The sequence below is a fragment of the Anthonomus grandis genome, chromosome 5 (assembly GCF_022605725.1).
Source record: "Anthonomus grandis grandis chromosome 5, icAntGran1.3, whole genome shotgun sequence".
Lineage (NCBI taxonomy): Eukaryota > Metazoa > Arthropoda > Insecta > Coleoptera > Curculionidae > Anthonomus > Anthonomus grandis.
In genome coordinates, this window is record NC_065550.1 from 27,546,630 (window position 1) to 27,569,886 (window position 23,257).

Consider the following 23,257-nt stretch of genomic DNA (forward strand, 5'->3'; position numbering starts at 1 on the left):
TATTAACAATATATCAATGTAAATATGTGTAAGCGAGTTCGCATAGCATACAAAACTAATAATACCTAATAAAATCGTTTTTATTTAATTAGATTCGAAAAATTCTTCAAAGCAGTTATGCAAATATTAGATAAATTTGCTATCGTACACATTAGAGTTATGCCTTAAAGCTCATTGAAATTGATGCACATTAATATTTATTCAAATGAAAAGGCTCTTAATATTTATTAATTTAGCCAAAAGCAACAACTAGCTGAAGGATATTTCTCTATGTTTGATATCCTATATTTTAACTACTTTAGGCAAATTGATTTATTTTTAGTTAATTAGAGCTATTTAAACTCTAAAAATACCCCGTGTGGTTAATAGTGTCACTTAACCTTTTTTATAATATATATGCAGGCTTACAGGGGTTATATTACTGGATTATCCGTTTTAAAAAATTGTCTATTTTAACTTTATCTTAACGATTTTTCTCAAATCCGTCATTTTAAATTTAAGGCTGCAGCTTGATATTTACATTTTGAGGATGATATTTGGCTTTTCCTTTACATTTCAATTTACTGATAACGTAGATAATTTATTTAGATAATATAATCAATTATATTTAAATTTTAATTAAAAAATCTATATCAAGAGTATAAATATTTAAATTATTTTTTTTCTCTAAAAAATTAAAATCTTAACCTTTATTTTAATATTATTAATTATTCCGAACTTAATTCCAAAGAAACCTTTTATTGAGCGAGAAGAAATAGAGCCTCTGGATGTGGCTGTTGGACCCTAATAATTAAATTTAGCAATCAATTTTTTTTTAATTACTATCCTACTTTTAGGATTATTTTATGAACAAAAACAATGTTCTCCAAACTAAGTAAAATAGGAAAATAGTTAAATTTGTAACAATTAAGTTTAAAATTTAAAAGTTTAGCATTTAAAAATTATTAAACCCAATTTATCTTGAACAAGAAGCAAAATTTGCATTTAGTTTTGACCTAAATTTTTTACTTTTATCTGTTGAATTGTTTTTAATTTGAAACTAACATGGCGGCAAATCACTGTTGATTAATTGAATTTACACCCCAATTAAAAAGCAAAACTTTTAACTCCGTCTTAAACTGTTTCCTTTTAGAGTGAAATATATTCTTCCTATCAAATCCACTTAAGTTATGCCAATTTCTTTTTTATGCATTATTTCTCGTGACTTCAGTTTTTATTTTATAAATACAATCTGAAATAAAATCATCTTAATTTCTTTGTAGTCCTAAGGATAATCTCATCGAGATCGATACGTTGACCAAAATATATAAATAGATTGTCTGAAGTATTTTTTTTTATTAAATGTTACCCAGAGTTTAAGGTCTTTCAATATTTTTTTATCGTAAAGTGCCTCTATGTTTTGCATAAAGTCCATTGCATTTAGCTACCTATTTCCTTCGTCAATAGTGTAGCCAGAATTTAAGATGTTTTTTGTTTTTAATTTAATGATCCAAGTAAGACTATATCGTTTGGAATATTGTTAGGTTTAGGGATCAATAAAATAAAAGTCCAATCCTATTTAAATGTGCCGTTTCGCAAAATATATTTTCAGGGCGCTAAAATATAACAATAATAATTAAGGCAACAAAGTGTCTGTACAGTTAAAACTTAATTATAATTGAAATTAAAATAAATAAAACTGATTTTCCTAATTTTCATACAACCAACGTTAGACGCACAAACTATAGAAATATTAACCGTCCCTTTTTTTCACGTTAGTGTGTGAAATAAAATTGCAGCTTTTTTTGAAAAATTATTTTGTTTTGGCTTAATAATAAAGCTAGGCAAATTATAGTTACAAAGAATTACAATTTGGTCAGTCTTCAACTTATATTACGATTATTGATTAATTGGTATGTATTGATAATCTATCGGTAGTGCGTATAAATGAGTTTGCTGTCTTTAAGAACATAAATTTGATAAACTGTTGATCAGGTCTGATGATTTCTTTAGGGGCGGAACACGTGTTACCAATTAATCATTAATTATAATAAAAGTTCGAGACTTTGATCAAACTTGTAGTTCTTTGTAAAAAGTAAATGTCTTAAAGACAAAATTGACGATTTCTTTCAAGTTATAGTTCAATAATTTACTTTGATTCTGCTTTATTGAACTAGTTAAAGCAGAATCAAAGTAAAAAAGACATGCCTGTCTCACTAGTACTTTTCTGGATTTTTTTCAAAATCGCCAATTTTATTCCTATAAGTAATTCAATTATTTTATTCTTACTTTCGATGACATTTGCTTTATCATTAGTAATGTTTAAGGGACAGGCCTTAAAAGATCGACACTTTTTTCAATAACATATAACTCTAGAACTAGAGTTGCAGAACTTTTACTTCAGAAGAAGTTAATCCTGCATAAATCTTGCAAATTCCTATTCGATAACCATCACATTTAAAAATATTTGTATATTTTTCCTCGCAAGTATTACACTCCATGCTTATTGTTATTAATATTCTCCAAGAACTTTAGTAATTTTTATGTGTTTTAATATACAGTGTATCTTGAATTTAAAGCTCACTACTAATGTATTAAGATGAATAAGAGTTGGACTAAAATATGGCTTATGATAAAATACAATTTTTGAAATTTTTAATAGAAAATAAAAATAATAAATTGAATGTCAGTATAGTAAGGGTCCTTAGAGTTGGAGATCCAGTATACTATTTAATATTTTAATTAAGCATAATATTTTAAATGCATTTACAAAAAATATAAATTTGCTTAACTATGAAATGTGCAAAACAAAAAAAAAGCTTTTAGGAAGTTCCCATATTTTAAGCTGGATTCTTAGTTTTGACTACTAAAAAGGATCTGACTTTATCTGAATTTTGTAACTTCATTATTTATATTATGCTTGTAAAAAATAATTAAAAAGATTCTTAAATCATTACCAAGCCAAATTTACCATTACATAAAATTGCTTTACACGAACCATAAAAACTGTAATTAGCATTACCTGTGCTCTTTGCCATTACACAGTTAAGAAACATCACAACATTGACCTTTACTTTTAAATATCAGCCAATAATAAAAGCTTGACATTTAAGGAGGACGTCCTTATTTACTGCTTAGGTGCGCTAATTTGAAATCTATTTGAAACAATAATTACAAAAAACAATTTTAAAGGATATTGAAGATTACACATAAAAGCGCTTCGCATAATAACTGTCCCTAAAGGAAGCTTCGCTATCAATCAATAAACTATTTTATTGACGGTCTAATATATTCATTTCCTACTTGATAAGATTACATATGCGAAAATCTCACGTGTATTAGTGTAATCGGAGCAGCAACCAGATCTCGGTAATCGACATCGAAGAAACGAAACCGTTTGCAAATAAAGGGAAATTACCCATTATAAACGATAAATAAAAAGGATATAAATAACAAATAGGTCTAAGAACCGTTATTGTTAGAAATTGCATATAGCAACTATATCGTGGGAAGGTGAATCTTGTATGTGAGATATGGATAATTTTGTAATTTAAGTCTACTTAAGGGTCATTCATTAAGATGGCCAAAAATGGGCTATTCCGAGTAATATTACCAAAGAAAAGCTGATATTTTAGAAAGAAACTTTATTTTGCGCGATGAATTAGGTTTACACTATGACAATTATTATTAGCTATTAACGAATACATGCATAACTAAACTTCATATGACAACCTTTTTATATTTTTACAAGCTATAACCTTTTAAGACAACAAAAATTGATATGACCGGGATTTAATCTCTTAATTTATTATATTAATATAAATATTTTTTTATCCCCTGAGGTTTCTTTTGACCCATTCGCACTCTACAGCCAATATTCGTCGAAACCTAATTAACTTAACAAACTGACGCCCACAAGGTTTTCGTGAGAATCGCTAGAGGGTTTTTAATATAACTAAAATATGAACAGTTAGTTTTATAAGTATGTTGTAGTTACACCTTCCGACTAAGGCGAAATTTATTTTCCACGTGGGGAGCCAAAATTCTATTTACTTCTTTGATATCTCTAAGATCATTGTAGCTGGTTATTAGCTGACTAACTCGTTTGGGTATCTGTGATTAGGTTTAATATACTGTTATTTATTAGCATATATAAAGTTAAAATTAATAATTAATTAAAAGTTGCCTCTTGTTGGCTTTAATTAGGTCGGTTTAGGTGTGTATAGATGTGTATCTTGTAATTTTTTGTAATATTTTCAGTAAGACTGCCTTTCAGTAAATACATGTTACAAATTGCTTTGGTTCATTAGTTATGGTAATAATACTAAGGTTTTTAATTTTTATAAAAGGAATTGATTATTGGAATTAAAAAACACTTCAATACAAAACAATAAAGCTCTCTTTGTACATAATAGTTTCTAACGTTAATAGGAAAAGCCTGGGTATATTAATTAGAATTATGTATTCATATTGTCAAATTTTTCTATACATTTGTATTTGAAAAGTGATCGTAATAGTAGAGATACCTATTTTTTGATCAAATCCTAATATTACGGAGAAAAAAGCTATTAACCTGGTTAGGAAATCATTTGCTGTAATTTAATAAAAAAAGCGGTGGTCATATTAAATTTGGTTATGCATTAATGTATTTGCTTTTGGGTGTAATATTAATAAATATTTTAATTTTTTTCTATAAATTTCATCAGCATGAAAAAGATTCGTAATGTAAACAAAATTCTATTAAAACCTAAAAAGCAATTAACCTTGAAAAATAATATTTTTCAATAATAATAAAAGGAAACTGTTAGCCGTATCGAATTAGGTTATGCGTTTTTTTTATTTTTAATTCGCTGTTTACTCATATTTTTTCGAGTTAATAATTAACTATTTTAAAACGTATTAATTTCTAAATTTTTTAAAGTTTCATTTTCATTTTGAAAATATTTTTTGTTAGAAATATTTACTTATTTATTGTTATTTTCTTAACAAAAACTCAAGGAAATACAATTTAATTTACGTAAAGAAACGTAAAGATGTTGCTTTTTTTGCTCCTTGAACTTTTCAAAATTTTGCTTAATACCTCTGGTTACTAAAACGGCTCTGGAGCCTTAACGGTTTAATTTATTATATTACGGACCACTGATATTTTTTCTATGTAAATATAGCTTTCTTTTTTATACAAGCTATTTTTTACAAAAAAATTACTTCACTAGGTAAACGGGCCCAAAACAAGATTTTTTGGTTTTCAGAAAAAAAGTGCATACAAAAAATACCACTACTATCAACTAATTTACATAGTTTGAAAGCCTGAGTTTTTAGCTTTAAATTGCAGTAATTATCATGATCCTTGGTAATATACAGAGTGCAGCGCGTATAAAAGTAAAAACCCCTTTTCGACAATTTGTTAAAAAAAATATTTTTTAGTATTTATAAGAAAACTTAAGACATGTATCAAATTTGTTTATCCCTTTTGTTAAAGTTTACTGTTTAATTTACATTTTCGGGATAAGAAAGAGTAATTCTTCAAATTAGGTTTAAAAATTTAAATATATAATTATTTTTTATTTAGAGAAAACCTTGTGGTAAGTCTAATTAAAAATCTAAATAAAATTTTTAAGTAAAAATATTTCTTATAAGAAAACGTTGGTGATATCAAACTAAGTTATGCTTAATTTATTTTAATGCTCAAAAAGGCCTTGTATCTTATGCTTAAAATGCTTAAGAAAATTAGTGTCTTTTCAAATTTATAACACGTTTTTCTGTGAATTTTACTATTTGCTGGTAAAAAAATATTTGTATTAAAAATTAATACAAATTTTTTGTATGAATTGTTACTTGCACTTAAAGTGAAAGTCAGATGTCTGGAATAAAACTTCGAAATTATTTTAAAATCTCTCTAAATATTTCTAATTTTCTGAAAGAGGCTTATAAGTACTTCAATGTTTCTTCCAGGCACTTCAAGTACTGCTAATGCCTGGACGAAAATCAAGAGTCTTAAGAACACTGGTCTAGGCATTCTAATTACTTTAAATCAATCTGTAGAAGTTTCAAAATTGTCAATCTTTGGTTCACTCAGTTCATTTCCAATTGCCTGGAAGAGGATTAAAAGCATTTAAAAGACTAGTCCAGACATTTCTAGTACATGAGACTCGTCTCTAAAACCATCAAAACAGTAAATCTCTTACTCAATCAGTTTATGTGTAAATACTTGGAAGAGGAGTAAGAAGTCGATTCCAGGTATTTCAATTGCCTCAGATTCATCAATCAAACGTTTAAGATAGTAAGCTCTTGACTTATTTTGTTCATCATCGCAATAACATTATCCTGTAAGTGGATTAAGAATACTTGGAAGAATATTCAATACATAAAATTCTTTTCTAAAATAGTAAGTTCTTGATTCTGAAGAAGATTAAAAGTATTTAAAAGACTAGTCCAGACTTCGACCCTAAAACCCTCAAAGCAGTGAATGTCCTTATCAGCACACCTGTAACTACTTGAAAAAAGGAGAAAGAAGTCCATTCCAGGTATTTCATTTACCTCAGATGCGTCTCTCAAATGTCTAAGACAGTAAGCTGTTGACTTACGTAGTTGATCATCAGTTTGCTGTAAGGGGATTAAGAGTACTTGGGAAAATATTCTACGTATTCTAACTGCCTCAAATTGTTCTTTAAAACTCTCAAAACAGTGAATCCTTGATTCACTAAACCCCAGTTTCAATTATCTGGAAGACATTTGAGATTACTCAGAACATTATGCCAGGCGTTGCGATTGCCTCAGATTCTTCTCAGAATGTTTCAAAATAGTAAACCTTTCGCTCGCTTATGTATTAATTCCTACTTTGAAAAAATACCTTTTATTCCAGGCAGTTAATTAACAAGTTCTCAATGATTTTACTAGTTTAAGCACTAAATGATCAGATGTTTTCTTATTAGATAGATAATCTTTATTCCAGGCAGTTAAATCATGAATTGTACCTCTTTTATTTTTGGGCAGTTAAGCTTGAATTATTTCTCTTTTACTCCAAATAGTTGAGTCATTAATTCATGATTATTTCGTTATTCCAGGCAGTAAAGCTATTAATTTCTGCCTTGTATGCCAGGCTAGTTTTCTGGTAATAGTAGTTAATATTCTAAATTTATAAAAATAATATTAATTAATTCCTATTCAGAAAAAAAAAACTTTTTATTCCAGGAAGTTGAGTCATAAATTCTATAATGTTTTACTATTTTAGAAACTAAATAAATAAATGTTTAATTATTAGATGTTCTTTATTCCAGGCAGTTGAACTAAGCACCTCTTTTATTTTAAGCAGTTAAGGCTGAATTATTTCTCTTTTAGTCCAAATGTTTGAGTCATGAATTCATGATTATTTTGTTATTTCAGAAAGTCTAGACATACATTTTCTCCTTTATTTATAGTAGTAGAATCAAACATTTTTTCTTTGTATTCCAGTCTTGTTTTTTGGTAAAAAAGGTTAATATTCCAAATTTATAAATATTTTATTTATTAATTCCTATTTAGAAAAAAAAACATCTTTTATTCCAGGCAGCTAGGCAATAAAATCTAGACTTGTTTGTTATTCTAAGCAACCAAGAAATAATTTTATCCCAAGCTGTAAATCTTTGTTTTCCTGTTTTATTTCGGACATTTGAGGCATCAAATAAATTTCTTTTTTATTTTATACGCAGTGTAATTGTGATTTTTAAGTATTTTTTTATTCCAGGCAGTTCATAGGCAGAGTCATAAATTCTAGATTGTTCTACTATTTTAGGCACTGAAAAAATATATGTTATCTTATTAAATGTTCTTTATTACAGGAAGTTGAACTATGAATAACACATCTAATATAGCCTAAATTATTTCTCTTTTGGTTTAGATATTTAGGTCATAAATTATGACTATTTTGTTATTCCAGGTAGTCAAGCCATATATTTTTTCTTTTATTTTAGGCAACAGAATGCAAAATTTTTCCTTCCAACCTAATCTGGTTTCTTGGGAAAATTAGTTAATATTCCAAATTCTTAAAAATAATTATTTATTAATTCGTATTTAGGAAAAAAAAATATTCCAGGCAGTAAGGCAATAAAATCTAAATTATTTTGTTATTCTAAGCAATGAATAAATAATTTTATCATAAGCAGAGAATCTTTCTTATTTATTTTAGGCAATTGAGCCATAAAATATATTTCTGTTTTATTTTAGTGCAGTCAAAGATTTTTAATTATTTTTTTTTTATTATAGACAGATGAGTCATAAATTCTAGATTATTTTACTATTTTAGGCACTGAAAAACTTGACGTTTTCTTATAAGATGTTCTTTATTCCAGGCAGTTTAATTATGAATTGTAATTTTTTATTTTGGGCATTTAAACCTAAATAATTTCTCTTTTACTTCAAATATTTGACTCAAAAATTCATTATTATTTTATTATTCTAGGCAATAAATAAATAATGTTATCACAAGCAGTAAATCTTCCTTGTTAATTTCGGGAATTAAGGCATAAAAAATATAACTTTCTTATCTTATACGAAGCGCAGTCACAGATTTTTAATTATTTTTTTCATTCCAGTCAGATGAGTCATAAATTCTAGATTAATTTACTATTTCAGGCACTAACAAATAGATGTTTTCTTACTAAATATTCCTTATTCCAGGCAGTTGAAGTATGAATTGTATCTCTTATATTTTGAGCCATTAAACCTGGATTATTTCTCTTTTATTCCACATATTTGAGTCATAAATTCATTATTATTTTACTATTCCATGTAATAGAATGAAAATATTTTTTTATTGTATTCCAACCCGTTGAAGCCCTAGTTTTGCGTTTTTTACTTTAAAGATAGTTTAGCTATAAATTTATAATCATTTAGTAATTTTAGGTAGGATTTCTTAATACCTTACTAGAATTTAGGTTTGTTTTTAAAAACGCAATTTTTTCCTTATTTATTTTTAATTTTTGTTAATATCTTAATGTAAGTAAAAAATACTTTCCTTTAAATAACAGCCTAAACCCGAATTAATTGCGTCTTTATAAGCCTTAAATCACTCACAAAAACGCACTTTCGTTCCTGACCAACTAACCACATATAACCACAATAAATAAAAAATAAAACAACCATAATTCATTTCCTTAATATGTTCTACGTCACAAATTCGAATTAAGCAACGTAAATCACCGGGAGAGCTTAACTGGGGTCCCTCGAATGCATTTATATGTTGTAGCTTACATATCGAAAAGATTGATATCAGAACCGCATTCTCTCAGAAAACACGTTTTATTCGGTAACATCCGATATAAATATTTTATATAGTACCCGAACCATATGCGATTCTGGGAAGAGAGCAGATTAACGATCTTTTCCCGCATTGTATGGTAAATTTATCATGTTCACACGTACCACGACGGTACCACTCGTCTGGGTTTCTCGCTGTGTAAAAAAAAAAGTTCACCGTGTTCTTACCGAGGGATTTTTTCACAAAAAAAAGATGTTCGTTGCATTCCTAATTGTTGTTTTATTGGTTGCTACATAGGTCGGATTATATAGGATGCATAACCACAAGTGATATGACTATAAGAATTATTATTTCATAAGGAACGATGATGAATTGCTGAGGTTTTAACTGTATTTTTTTAATGGTTATCACTAATACCGAGAAGTGGAGGAAATAAGAAAAAATGCAACATAATGTATTGAACAGTCATTTTGAAAACATGCATAACTAAATGTGATATGACTAACGTTTTGTAATTTATAAATAATTAATTATTCACTTCTTACAATATTATTTATATAGTAATTTTCAAATAAAGTAAAATTATATAAAGTTACAGATAATTAGGTTTAATTATTATTATTTAAATTTATACAAAAAATATGGATTATCTAAACCGTTTTTCTTAAACATTTAGGAAACTTTGCTAAAAAAGCTTAGTTGTACCCACTTACTTACCTGTGTATTAAAAAAAGATACGTGAATTTAAAAAAGCCTTGACATTTTAAATACACCCTATAAAATCCTTAATAAAAACCCGTTCCAGAAACAAAAACAACAAAAATAAAACAAAAATCCAAAAAAAGGAGACAACTCTCGCATGCTAATAAGGGATGGGTATTGAAGCGAAATAAAATGCATCCGCGCCGTACGTTTAATCCGAAGCCATAAAAATTAATGGACCACATCTCGCGTATACGAAACGCAAAAGAAAAATCAAACCACTAAAAAAGCTATTAAGACTCTCGACAGCTCGTTGAAAGAATATAAATAGGTAACCTCTTTACCAATAAGCAGGGGCATTTATCAATTCTGCGACAACATCGCGTGATCCTGGAGTTCATAACATTATAACGAAGCGTATTATATATAACAAGTTAAGTGTATCAGGTTGCAATGATTCTTTTTTTTGATTTGATACTCATAGTTGTTTTAATGCAGATGTTAAATTGGGATCAGCTATTTTGTTTCCAGTTTTAACCTATATTCTTAAAAAGAACCAAGAATCAATGTCATCAATGATAAAACTTTATCAACGTTGCTTCCTTATAAAGTATTTTATCAAATATTATTATAATGAACAAAATGAAGACATAGTATCTATATTTTTCAATTTTCTTGGATTTGGTGCAGTCTTCGATCCTCTAGAGTTAATCAATTTTTAGACAAAGTTTCAACTTCATATTTCATCAACTTAATTTTATTCTCGGGAGTAATGAATAACCTTATAATTGCTGCATAACTAGTTAATGGGATCCAGTCTCATCAGCGGCATTTAATCCAGATCATGGTAATCCGGATCATTAAAAAAACACTACTAGTCACTTAATTTCAATGTAGTTTTTTAATTAGTGATGTGAGGTTAAGATGACTTGCTCGTGATCAAGGATCAGGCATAGAGTGCAGTAAAGTAAAAAGTTTATTAATGTTAAGATAGTTAAGATACAAGGTATTCACACAAATCAAATATGTATACATATAAAACATTCTTAATCTACATATAGGTAAAATTCTCTAAAACAATATTCAAGCTGAAAATCCCACAATTACACCATACACGCATTACATAATTAACATTACAAAAAGTAAAAAATAGTGTAGAGTACATAAAAGTACATGTCTAGGGTTGGAGGAACTCTTGTAAGCTGTAAAACACTCTAGAGCATAATTCCTTCTTAATTGCATTTTTAAAAAGGCTGTATTGTTGGTTTTTATGTTTGTTGGCGATTTTTTTTGGATTTTTAAATTGGAATTTTTAGTACAAAAGTGCCTGTAAGAAGCAAAATCATTTGTCATTAATTGCCAAGTGAATATCTTGGATTCTAATAGTCAAAATTTAAAAATTATTGATTGGTTGACTAGTCTGAAGATGTTTTTAGTATTAGGAATGACTAAAATCGCTGCAGTAAAAGTCAAGATATTAGAATTTTTATGCGAGGAGTGCCTGTAAGAACAAATTAATTTGCCTCTTATTAGCAAGTGAATTTCTTCAGTTCTAGAAGTGGTATATTGAGTTATAGAATGCAGACCTTTAGTCATCTCTGTATCCCAAACCTGTATTATGAGATACGCAGTCATATAGATTTTTAAGTAGGAATACACTGCTCATCAATTTCCAGCTAGATACTCATTAATTTCCCCCTAGTATGAATATCCCAAGTGAGTTTTCGATTTAGTATTAAAGTTAAGAGTTAGTATTAAACCAATTTGTCTCTTGATTTTGATCATGACTAGTGATAGTAGTGTTATTTGCCAAAAGAGAAAGCAAAAAAAAAAAAGAGAAAAATAAAAATAAAAATAAAAATAAAAATAAAAATAAAAATAAAAATAAAAATAAAAATAAAATAAAATTTTAATCCAATGTATTTTAAATAAAGATTGTATTGTCTAAATTAATAATTTACGTTGGAGAATTTTGTAATAAAAATACAATTTTTGCAGGGTTTTAAAAGTAGTAGAGATATCAAATAGAGAAAAACTCAATAAAATTGAAACGGCGATTATTTTTTTTTTCAATTTCTCCTTTTCCCTATCTCAGTCCAACGTATTACACGATAATGCTGAAATGACAATTTTCATACTCAAAATCAAAAATCTAACATCTATGTTATGTAAACATAGTACAAAAGTGCCTATAAGAAGCGAAATCATTTGTCTCTCATTGCCAAGTAAACATCTTGGATTCTAATAGTCAAAATTTAAAAACTGTTGTTTGGTTGGCTAGTCTAAAGATTTTTTTAGTATTAGGAATGACTAAAATCGCTGCACTAAGAATCAAGATATTAGAATTTTTATGCGAGGAGTGCCTGTAAAGAACAAATTAATTTGCCTCTTATTGCCAAGTAAATACCTTCAGTTCCAGAAGTGGTATATTGAGTTTTACGAATGCAGACCTGTAGTCATCTCTATATCCCAAACCTCTCACAATTCTAACAGCCTGTAGCTCAAATATTCTGGCTGCTTGATAGAAGTTGATTTACACCAAGCTAAAATCTTCATAAAAATTATAACATAAGTATTCTGAGATACACATATAGATTTCTAAACACGAATACACTGCTTCTCAATTTCCAGCTAGATTATTTGTATGAATATCTCAAGTGAGTTTTTAATCGAGATATAATTCCAGCAAATTTACCTCAGACGGATTACTAAAATCTTGAGGGTCTCTCATTAAAAAGAAAATTTTTTGGGTCTTACCTTGGTTGAGTTTAAGTTTGTTAGTATTATACCAACTTGTCTTCAATTGTGTTTAATCTGATCTCCTATTCAATCTCTTAAGATTTTGATCATGAATAGTGATAGTAGTGTGATCCGCCAAAAGCGAAAGCAAAATTAATTTTTTTTTATTTTCAGACCCCATCTCAGTCCAACGTATCATATGATAATTCTGAAATGATAATTTTTATACTTAAATCGAAAATCTATGTAACAAAACCACAATTCCCAGAAGATTATAGCCGTAATGAACAAGGAGAATGGTAATTTATAGGTACAAAAAATTTAAATAATTTTTAGACTTATATCCCTACTTTAGTCCAATTTATCACAAAGGATAGTACTGAAATAATGTTTTTCGTAGTAAATAAACTATAGTAGAAAACTGCAATTTCTAGAAGATTTAAGAAGAAAAGGAAATAAAATAGAAATGAATTCAATAAAATGAAAAAAAAAACAATCATCAACATTTTTCCGTCTTCAGACATATACAGTAACGGATAAAGTAAATAACAAATAAACATATTCGTAAAATATTTTGGAAAACAATGGATACGTTTATTTTTAGTTTACCAGTTGTAAATGCCAATAGTATGGATAATATTTTTAAGGATATTTATTTATAAGGATATATTTTTCTGGGATAAAAGTATATAAACAATGTTCATATCAGCAATGTTTTACTTAAAAGTTTATTGTGGTGCATTTAAAGTAAATTTTAACATACTTCTGAAGTGTTTGTAATGGTGAACAAATTCCTCTTAAAATTAAAATAAAAATTATCAAGTAGATTAAAATAGGTCAGCGACAAATTGATATTGCAAAAAATTTAAATTTAAAAAGTAAATGGACAGTTATTATCAAATATAAGCACAAAGTGGCGGAAAGCGATTCTATTCATATAACGGATTTTCTCAAAAAAGTCATTGAGGACGTCAAAAGAAATAAAAACGGGCATTCTAGCACTTCTAGAACTATCAGAGCTATTGGTATACTGCCATTCTATATGGAGGACCACATGCCACTGAAATTAATATTTCAACAAGATAATGACCCGAAATCTAGATGGCTGTACTGAAATGTGTGTCACAGTCCCCTGACCTTAATCCTATTGAAAATATGTTGGAACATCTGTATAGACAAATGAGAGATAAAAAGTATTCTAATGAGGATGAACTTTTCACGAACAAAAATTGCAAGCAATTGATATTTCATATATAAACAAACTATTTAGATTCCATGTCAGGAAGATGCTATGGAATAAAGTATTACGCATAGCGTATTACGTAAAACCATAATTTGTTTGTTGTGTTTTAGCAGATTTGGTTAAAAATTTATTTTTTTTATATTCTTCTATATATTTTGTCTCTTAGGGTCTTATTTTTTTTTTGTAGTACTTAGGAACTATAGAATATTAGAAAATGTAAGTGTATTTTATAAGAATTAGGTACTAAACAAAAATGTTTGACTCAAGTATTGTGTAATTGTCTTTTATCTGAATATGCACTTTTGTCCATTACAGTATATTCCCATCTGAGCTTAACGGATCATAGATGATGACTCTGAAATGATAATTTTCGTTTCTAAATTAATAATCTACATAAGACAACCACAACAGAACTGAAGTATGGAAAGGAAGGAAGTATATACAAAAAAATTAAATATTCAATATTTCTTTCATCTTTATGTCTGTTTATTTGTTGTCTACTGTTGTGTGCACTGCAGCAAGCTATATGAAAAATTTCTAAAGAGAGCTTCATCCTATTAAACCAGCACTGAGCTTTTAATTAAACTTAATAAAATCCAATTTTTTCTCTTAAATTACTACCAGATACGGGTACGCACAGGCGATAAAATAATTAGATTATCCAATTATCTTATCGAAAGCACGCAACATCTGTTCCACACATATCTGCACGTCTTCGCGAAACTTAACGACATACGCAACTTTGAATGTCTTACGTCTAGACTATTATGTGTTACGAGAAAATATGTAATTTTTTCCCTATACCCATTTTCGATTATTATTATTATTATAGCCGATCCTTGTTCTGTAACAAGCTTTTGTGGTCGCAACCACAAACCAGATTTATTATTTATAGTTTATTATGGTTATATTGTAGCAGTGGTTACTACAAAGTTTCAGGGTGGTTTATCCATCCATGATTTATTGGGATAATTCAGAACTTATTGATATTTCGCAATTGCGTTGTCCTTAATTGATAGGGGCTTTATTCATCTATTTATTCCAGAAAAGGAGCATTGAGCAGCTATCCCAGTCAGATTAGAAGGGTCTAAAGAGTTGTAAAAGGATTATGGGAGTGGTAGATGATGAAAAATGTTGTCATCTTCAACGAAAATATTTCCGTAATATGACCACGACGACGATTTTTTAAACAAAACTAGACTTTCCGACGTAAGCAGTTCTGTAATAATTATTCCCGAACCTTTATGTTTCTTTTTGTGAAATAATGTGTTGAATTCGTTGGAGATTAGTTCACCACATGTATTGAGGTCTTTGAGGCTTCTGGCTGCCATCGTTGTATAAATTTCATTTCATTCTAATTTAGGTAAACAAAATTAACTGGAGCCAAACGACATCACATCTACTCACAGATTTGCCATGTAGCCACCAGTCATTTAACGGGATCATTTTGATAATGGAACTATACTTCTGGAAATAGAAGAAATATTGATTTTTCCTGTTTGAATATCTCTACAACCAATTGACCTTATTTCTATCATTTAACAGAAGAATTTCCTATGAGTATGAAATGCTCAAGTGCGTGACAACACTGCGAGAGTACAAAAAGTCCCCGAGGGCAAACCCGTGATGCGGTTTCTTCGGGAATATCATCGGCATAAAACGCAACAACGCCGCATCGGAGAGATGTAACGACCTTGAGCTGGTCATACTTCTGGTCAGCAGCGCGAGTAATGGACCTAGGCAAGGTCCGTCCGCCGTCCGTTCGAGAGTACCACGGTGAAAATATATGGCCTTGACTCCTCCGGTTCGCGCGCGTATTATACCCGGGTACTGATAATCGGTCGAGTACTTTCTAAACCCATCATATTATACACTCCTCCCACCGTTTCAAGTTCGCGGATCGCGGCTCCTCATCATCATCATCATCATCATCATCAACAACATCGGATGTCGGCTTAAAATGCACACACATACCACATGTTACGTAAACTGGTAAGCCGATAGTAAACTTGATCTTGTTTCTTGAATTTCGTTTTATTATTATTAGTTCTGTGGTTGCGTTTTATTATGGGCTTATATAAGAGAAATGGCTTATTATCAATATTATTTGCTCTCATTATATGACTAGAGGTTTTCTCGTTTGATCTACAAATATGTTTTATGATTAATTTATGGCAAGTCGTTCATTTTATGACTGTTTTTTCGAAGAACTTCTTATAGATGTCAATTATGAGTATGCGTTTGTCGATGTCACAAGTATCTTGTATCTTGTATCCTTGTTCCTACTTTCTCTTCTCTGACAACAATATTTACATCCAAGAATGCTTCTTTAAAATCTTCATCCAACAGTATCTGATGTTTCATTCTTATATACTGTCTGCGGTCTGCGGCGTACGAGGTAGCTCCTAGTTTATGCACCAGGATCTGATAGGAAACACAATCGAATGCCTTCGACACATTACAAAACACTGCAGCAGCATTATGCTCGTTCTTAAAGGCACCAACCAGGTACTCCAACACATCCACGAAGGTGAGGGTCGTTGATCTATTGGCTCGGAATCAATATTCATAAGTGGTGAATAGACCTTTATAGTTGATTTTTCAATATGTGCTTAAAGATCTTTAAAAGAGTGGAAATTAACGAGATGTGCTTATAATTGCTGGATCAATCCTTGAACCCTTCTTTAAAATAGGTAACTTGGGAAACACCTAGACAAGATGGAAAGGGTGCTATTAAGATAAATTTATCAATGGGTTTGGTTATATGATTAATAGTCTTATTCTTAATCCTTGTAACAATGGTTTCATTGATTCGGCATATGTCTCTGCTTGGTTTATTTCTTAGAGAATCTATAGAATCCCTCTAATTTTTGAAAGCTACATTTAAGATCATATGGAATATTCAATTGACTGGAATTAACAGTATGATGGTGACATGAGTTCGAATTTCAGTTTCAAAAACAATTTATGGACCGGGTTATTTGAGTTTTAAGTGAATTTAATGAAAGCTTTTAATTTAGAACCAAGTTCATTTTCCCTTTTATCCTATATCTCTTCTTCTCTAACAACATTATTTGCATCCAGATATGCAGCCCCATCATCTATGCCTTCTTTGAAATCTTCCTCATCCAAATTTATTGAACCTCTTTGATGTTTTCGCTCGACGTTTTCTCTTATAAGTACTCGCTTTCTCTCATCATTCCCAATTACTTACAAAATTCCCACTCTTTTCGCTCTCCTATTTCTCACCTTTGGTTCTCTCTTGCCTCCTATTTAATACTCTTTTAATGTACGACTTATATTATCCTTCCTATTTATTCTTCCTCTTAACTCCTTTGATACCTCAATAAACAAGAAACACTTTATAAAATAGCAGTGGATCAAATGCAAAGCCTTTATGGGAGTAGTAACTTTCATGTTCCATCAGTATACCTTGCTACATCCACAACTCATCCTCTGCTCTTCACCTATTTATCTTGATTGTTTACCTTATCAAATCTTTCTTATGTTCTTGCTTCAACAAATAACATTAAATAATCAATACCTTCAATTTTTATTTTAAACATAAATATGGATATTGTCCTAAGACCCTCTTTTTCACTGTTTTTCTTCATTGGACTTCTTAAAGGCTTTTGTTAACGCTGAAGCAGCTGTGCATAGACTGCTTGACCATTAACACGTCTTCTAGCCTCAACATCTTTTATCAACGTCGTAAAAGCTGCAATTAGATCCATACTCTATAAAGACCAGAACCATATCATTGATATATAAATGCCTCGTTTCCATTTGATACATTATAGCATAGAGCTATTGCAGGCTTTTTGTTTCCAGTATAGAAGCTGTGGTAGAGAACAGACACTTTAACTGTGTTCCGGACCAGCATCTTTCTGAAATATAAAGGAGGGATAAGTTGTTCTTTAATTATTAAGAAGATATAACCACTTTTTTATTTTACGATCATGTAATCTTGAAGATTACATGATCGTAAGAGTAATGTCCTTTACAAAAAAAAATTACTTCTAAGCTCACAATTTCGGACTGAACTGGTTGGTTGGTTTGGATCCTAGAAGTTTGGACCTTAGAGGTTTTGTTAAGCAGCAGCATTCATTTCAGAAATAAGAATAAGGGAAAAAAGGATACCATGGATAATTTGGATAGGATATGGTACTCCGTGACTACCCTAAGGCATTTGTTGTGATAGACCACGACTCAAATTGAAAAACTATGGATGCAATGATATGATTTTATATTTTTTTAAGACATACATACCTATGGAATCGTACAGGGAGAGTACGCATTAATGTCAACTTTTCTCATTCAAAACGTCTAGTTTCCGAAATACCACAAGGATCAATCCTTATTTCTTTTTCACACGTCAAACCTACTAAGTTATTCATTAGTTTGGTCATGACGATGATTTGATTGAGAGCAATTTGAATAATAAACTGAATTTAATCTTGAACTACTCAAAAGCACTAACTTAGTTATTAAACCCAATAAAATTAAAATGATACTATTTTCCAGTAAAAGTTTCATCATTGAGCGATAGATTGATTCCATTTTCTGATAATGTAAAAATGCTCGGTTTGACTTTGGATGACTTTCTGCAGCTCAGAGATCATGTCAGTATTCTTATGCAGAAATAGCAATTCTAAATTTCAAAACTAGAAAACAAATTATTGAAGCTTTTGTTTTATCTTCAATTCAATATTGTTTGATAGTATTCTTTCCTCGTTTGAATCAGAAGATGCAATATCATTTACGTGTCATGTGCAAAATATCTGCTGCCATTTAATTTTTAATTTAAGAATGCTTGGTTACGTGTCTCAGAATGTTTGTGATTTGATGTGTTAAAATACCTTAACTTTATAAATAATTCTTCTCTACTTTCTTATATCGTTTATACACTAACATTTCTAAATAAGTTTTTGATAGACTATTACTAAAGAACGCATAATCGAAATGGCAGACATAGTACACTTACGGTTCCGCATCACTTTCTTCTTTTGTTGTGTTTTCAATTAATCTTTCTGAACTATTTGACCAGGTTCTCAAGGTTGTTTGAAGGTCAAAACGCTTGATCTTCTTATTAGAGGAGAGAAATAAGAAGGTTCAAAGGTTAAATGACAAGAGAAGTTGCTTTCAACTAGTTAGCATAACTATCTCACCTTTTTCTTCAAAACGTTTACACCTGCCTGTGGAAGAGCTGGTTCTTCCTGTAACCCACACCAACTTTGTGCACATTGGGGTGCTTAGTTCAGTTATATGATGATCCTGACACTCTTATTATAGCTCATTCAATAAGTTTGGTTACTATTTTAAAGTCAGTCATTTCTTCTCTTCTATTACACTATAACTTGTTCCTTGATGTTCGATCCAGTAAAGTGTTCTTCTAGTGTTTGAATCTATTTCTATTTATGAACCTTTTACATGGAAATAATGTAGATAAATAGGAATATATATTATCTTAGATGTTGTAATAAAAATAAAATGATAACAATATTCTTGTTTCAGATCTCATCACAAAGAAGTAATGCAAACGCAATGGCGGCGACCGACGCACAAATTACGGTGGCTGCTGCGCGTTGGACCGACGAAGGCAGCTACCTGCGCGAGTTCGTGGCGAAGCACCACCTGCCGGCCGTCGTGAAAATCATAAAGGGCCAGTACGGAGGTTTGGGCGTACCCACCCTACCGAGTCCGAGTCTGCAATCGACCGCGCTACTCGTCTCGGTCGGAAAAAGACAGAAAATCGTCGCGCAAGCGGTGAAAATCAAGGAGGGAAGACGTTTGGTGTGTGTTGGACCCAGGTAAGTTAAATTCAGCTTAAAATTAATTGAAGAAATTACTAAAAAAGTTATTTTTTTAGGCTAGTGATACCTGAAACATACTCCGGCTACTTCGAGTTGCTAAGCGAAGAAGGGCGAGCCGTGCGTTGTATCGAGAGTGTGGCGGAGTTGGCGCGACGTAAACCTGAAGAGGGTTGTCTGGTGCGCGAAACGATCCGTGGGGTGCAGGCGAAGACTGAGGCGGACGGTCAGGTGAGCCCCGAGGGGGCGCGCACCATCCCCGCCGGTGAAATACTAGTCCCTACTGGTGAGGCTGTCTTACCAGGGTCCAAAGGTAAGCAATGTTAACAATACCTTTTTTTTCCTTTTTACGGCGTATTTTTAAGTCTACCTATTTGATAGATTTGAATTCGATGGCTATTAATGTTTTAAATCATAGCATGAGCTTACTCTTTTAAATCTAGTGACCTTATTCATGTTTTAAATCATGGCTTCTAGATGGCGCCACAGGCACTTCTACTGAAATGAAGTTTGTACATCTAATTTATTCTCCTTTTCTTTATATATTTAATGCATAGAAAATTTAAAAAAATACTAACAATTTAACGATATTTTAAAATCCAGGCTTTTTTGGAATAAATATTTTAGCTATTAGAAAGAAAGAAAGAAAATGTGCTATATTACGTAAGACAACAAAATCTTCTGTACAAGCATCCTGAAAACTAAAAAATTTCAAATTCACTTCAAATTTCAAATAAACATAACATCTAACACATCTTACCATAAAATTTACACACATTTCCAAAAGTAATCATAACAAAATAGATTGAAAAGAAAAAAAGCATCTTTTTGATAAATTTGATTAAAAAATAAGTAAAGCTGTCAATAAAACAGAATTAAGAAGAACTAAATTAAATTATTTAATAGGAAACAAAACAAAATTAAAATGATGTCAGAGCACAGGTTAAAAGGTATCATTAAAAAAATCGTCAAGGCTATAATATGCCCTGGATAATAAACGTGATTTTAATTTCTTTTTGAATTGAATTTTATATTAGAATATAATCTTTCTTTTTCTACAGTAGGAGGAAATGTTAAAAAATCAGAACAGGAAATTTTCTTTAGACATGGCTATTTTTTCAATTTTTACTCATAATATATTAAAATTATTTTCTCATAGTTTGCATCATAAATCTTTTTTTAGAAATAAGGGCAAAATTTAAAAAAATCTTTTACCTTAACTCAATAGATAATATTGTTTTAAAGCATGTAACGAGTTTACTCCTTTAAGCCCAGTGACCTTAATTCATAATTTAAAGCATGGCTGTTAGGTGGCGCTACTGGTACTCATTCCAAAACAAGTGCGATAATATTTATTTTTACACTGATTAGAGAATTAAGCTATTCTAAAAAAAAGATTCTTGAATTGTGAAGGTTGTGTGTAATAATTAGATATTGCATAGCTTTTTTCAATATTTACTTATATATTAAAATTATTTTCAAAAACATATATAATAGAGAAAAAAATAATAAAAATTATCCGGGAAAATCCTGAAAAGTCTGGAATTTAAACAAAAGCGTTTCTCCCGCAAGAAAAAAATTGTTTTTTTTAAGGTTTCAAATAAAAAATTTGAAACAAAAATCAAGAAAAAAAAATATTTTTATATAATTTTCAATAGAAAAACCAAGAAAAATTACTATGACCGCATGTTTTTAAAAAAAATTAGATTTATAAATAACCAAGCTTTAAATTTTTGACCTAATTGATGAATTGATTTTTTTACATTGTCGTATGAGTAAACAAAGTTAAAAAATCCTTCATTTCCTCGATAGGAAAGTCAACAAGAAAATATTAATATAAGGATGTGTTTGTATATTCATTATCAAAGTTTTTTTAGAAGAAAATTTTTTAACATTTTTATGTGATAAAATGTCTATATTTTTATTTTTTAAAGGAAAGCCTGAAATAAATACAAAAATTATAATAATCATTTTTTATTAGCCTAATAGCTATATACAAAAGACAAAAATTGAAATAACAATTTGACATATTATTTAATTAGACCTAGAACTAAAATTAAAATAAATTGTAATACCCTGTACAAAAATTTAATACTATTAATTTTTGTATAGCACACTTACGTGAGCAAGAATACCGCATATAGATGTTTGGCCAAAAACAAAAACAATGGATTAATTTAAATAAAATACAAATAGTTCGTATTATTTTCATAAAAATCTCTTTAATTAAAATTCAGGCGTCTAAAAAAAAGCAGTTTTTCTGATTAAAAACTAAAGGGATCCAATTTTTTTTAATATAATTTTATTTAAGTTTCTTTTAAAAATATATAAAAAATTATACTTTTGACAAAACTTATGTGAACAAATACTGTAAAACCTGTAATTGAGAAGAGATCAGTTTCCTGCAATATACAGGAAGGTTTTTGTATTAAAAGGTGTAATTATTGTTATATGATTTTTTAAATTTCTGGCCAAAACTGGCTGCAAACTTCGTGAAATGTTTTGGATCACCTTATTATTAACGAATTTATCATTTCATGGTTTTTTGGAATATTTTGCATTTTTCTTTAATTTTCAATGAGAAATTACCGAATTCTTGGATTAGGAGATATGCAATTTTTAAAAATATCATATTTTTTTCTGAAAATGCCTGATGTCGAATATAAAAATAAAAAATATATTAATGAAATTTAGTTGTGTCAAAAGTTGCAGGATATATCAGAAAGGCAAAATGTGGTTTTAATTTACATTGTCGTAAAACTAAATGTTGAAAAAGCTTCTATTTGCCCGACAGGAAAGGAAAGAAAATATACTGTAGTCTGTATAATGCAAATTCTAAAAAAATAGTAATATTTTCTAAAGTAAATCAATTTTTTTTTAATTTCAAAACAAAGTAGGAATGTAAATTATTCAATTTCCATAAGAACTGAAATTTTTTTATCAGTGATTACTCAAATTGAAATGTTTATGTCTCTATTTTTATTTTTTTTATAGGAAAGCCTGGAATAAATCAAAAACTATATTTTTCATAAGAACTTAATGGAAATTCAGAAAAATAATTGATCAAATTCAAGTAATTACAAAATATTTAGGCAATCTTTTTTATAATTTTAATTTTAATTCTTAAAAATCTAGTTGATTTTAACGCATCCACTTAAAAAAAAGTAGTTTTTTTACTAAATAATTAAAGGGCTCTGAGGCTTATTTATATTATATTCTTTTAGAAAAATTTGAAAAAAAAATCGCATTTTTAATAAAAATTGTGTGGAAAAACTCTGAAAAACCTATGAGTCAAAAGAGATAATTTTCTTGCAATATTCAAGAAGTTTTGTTTCTTTAATGTCTGCCCTTGGTTCAAATACAAAATAAAAAAATCCAAAAATGAAAAAAATAGTTAGAGATTAGGGTGCTGCTATAGATTTTTTTAAATGTCTTGGTTCACCTGACTTTTAATGTATTTTTCATTTAATGCTTTTTTTGGAACATTTTGGAGTTTTTTTAATTTTCAATGAAAAGTTGCCAAATATTTTGAAAAAATTAGGAGTTGTG

The 23,257-nt window shown here is 29.3% G+C and overlaps 1 protein-coding gene across 2 annotated transcripts in view; it reads left to right on the forward strand.

Moving 5' to 3' along the window:
• LOC126735877 (uncharacterized) overlaps nt 1-23,257 on the forward strand; it is a 137,293-nt gene that overhangs the window by 85,738 nt on the left and 28,298 nt on the right. Inside the window, exons 1-3 of one of the 2 annotated variants that reach the window (XM_050439970.1) lie at nt 15,687-15,890; nt 19,413-19,708; nt 19,768-20,021. In XM_050439970.1, coding sequence (XP_050295927.1) covers nt 15,876-15,890; nt 19,413-19,708; nt 19,768-20,021 — 565 coding nt within the window. In that variant the 5' untranslated portion in view covers nt 15,687-15,875. Of the gene's footprint in view, nt 1-15,686; nt 15,891-19,412; nt 19,709-19,767; nt 20,022-23,257 lie in introns of those variants that run through there. The other variant, XM_050439971.1, reaches the window with a different exon arrangement.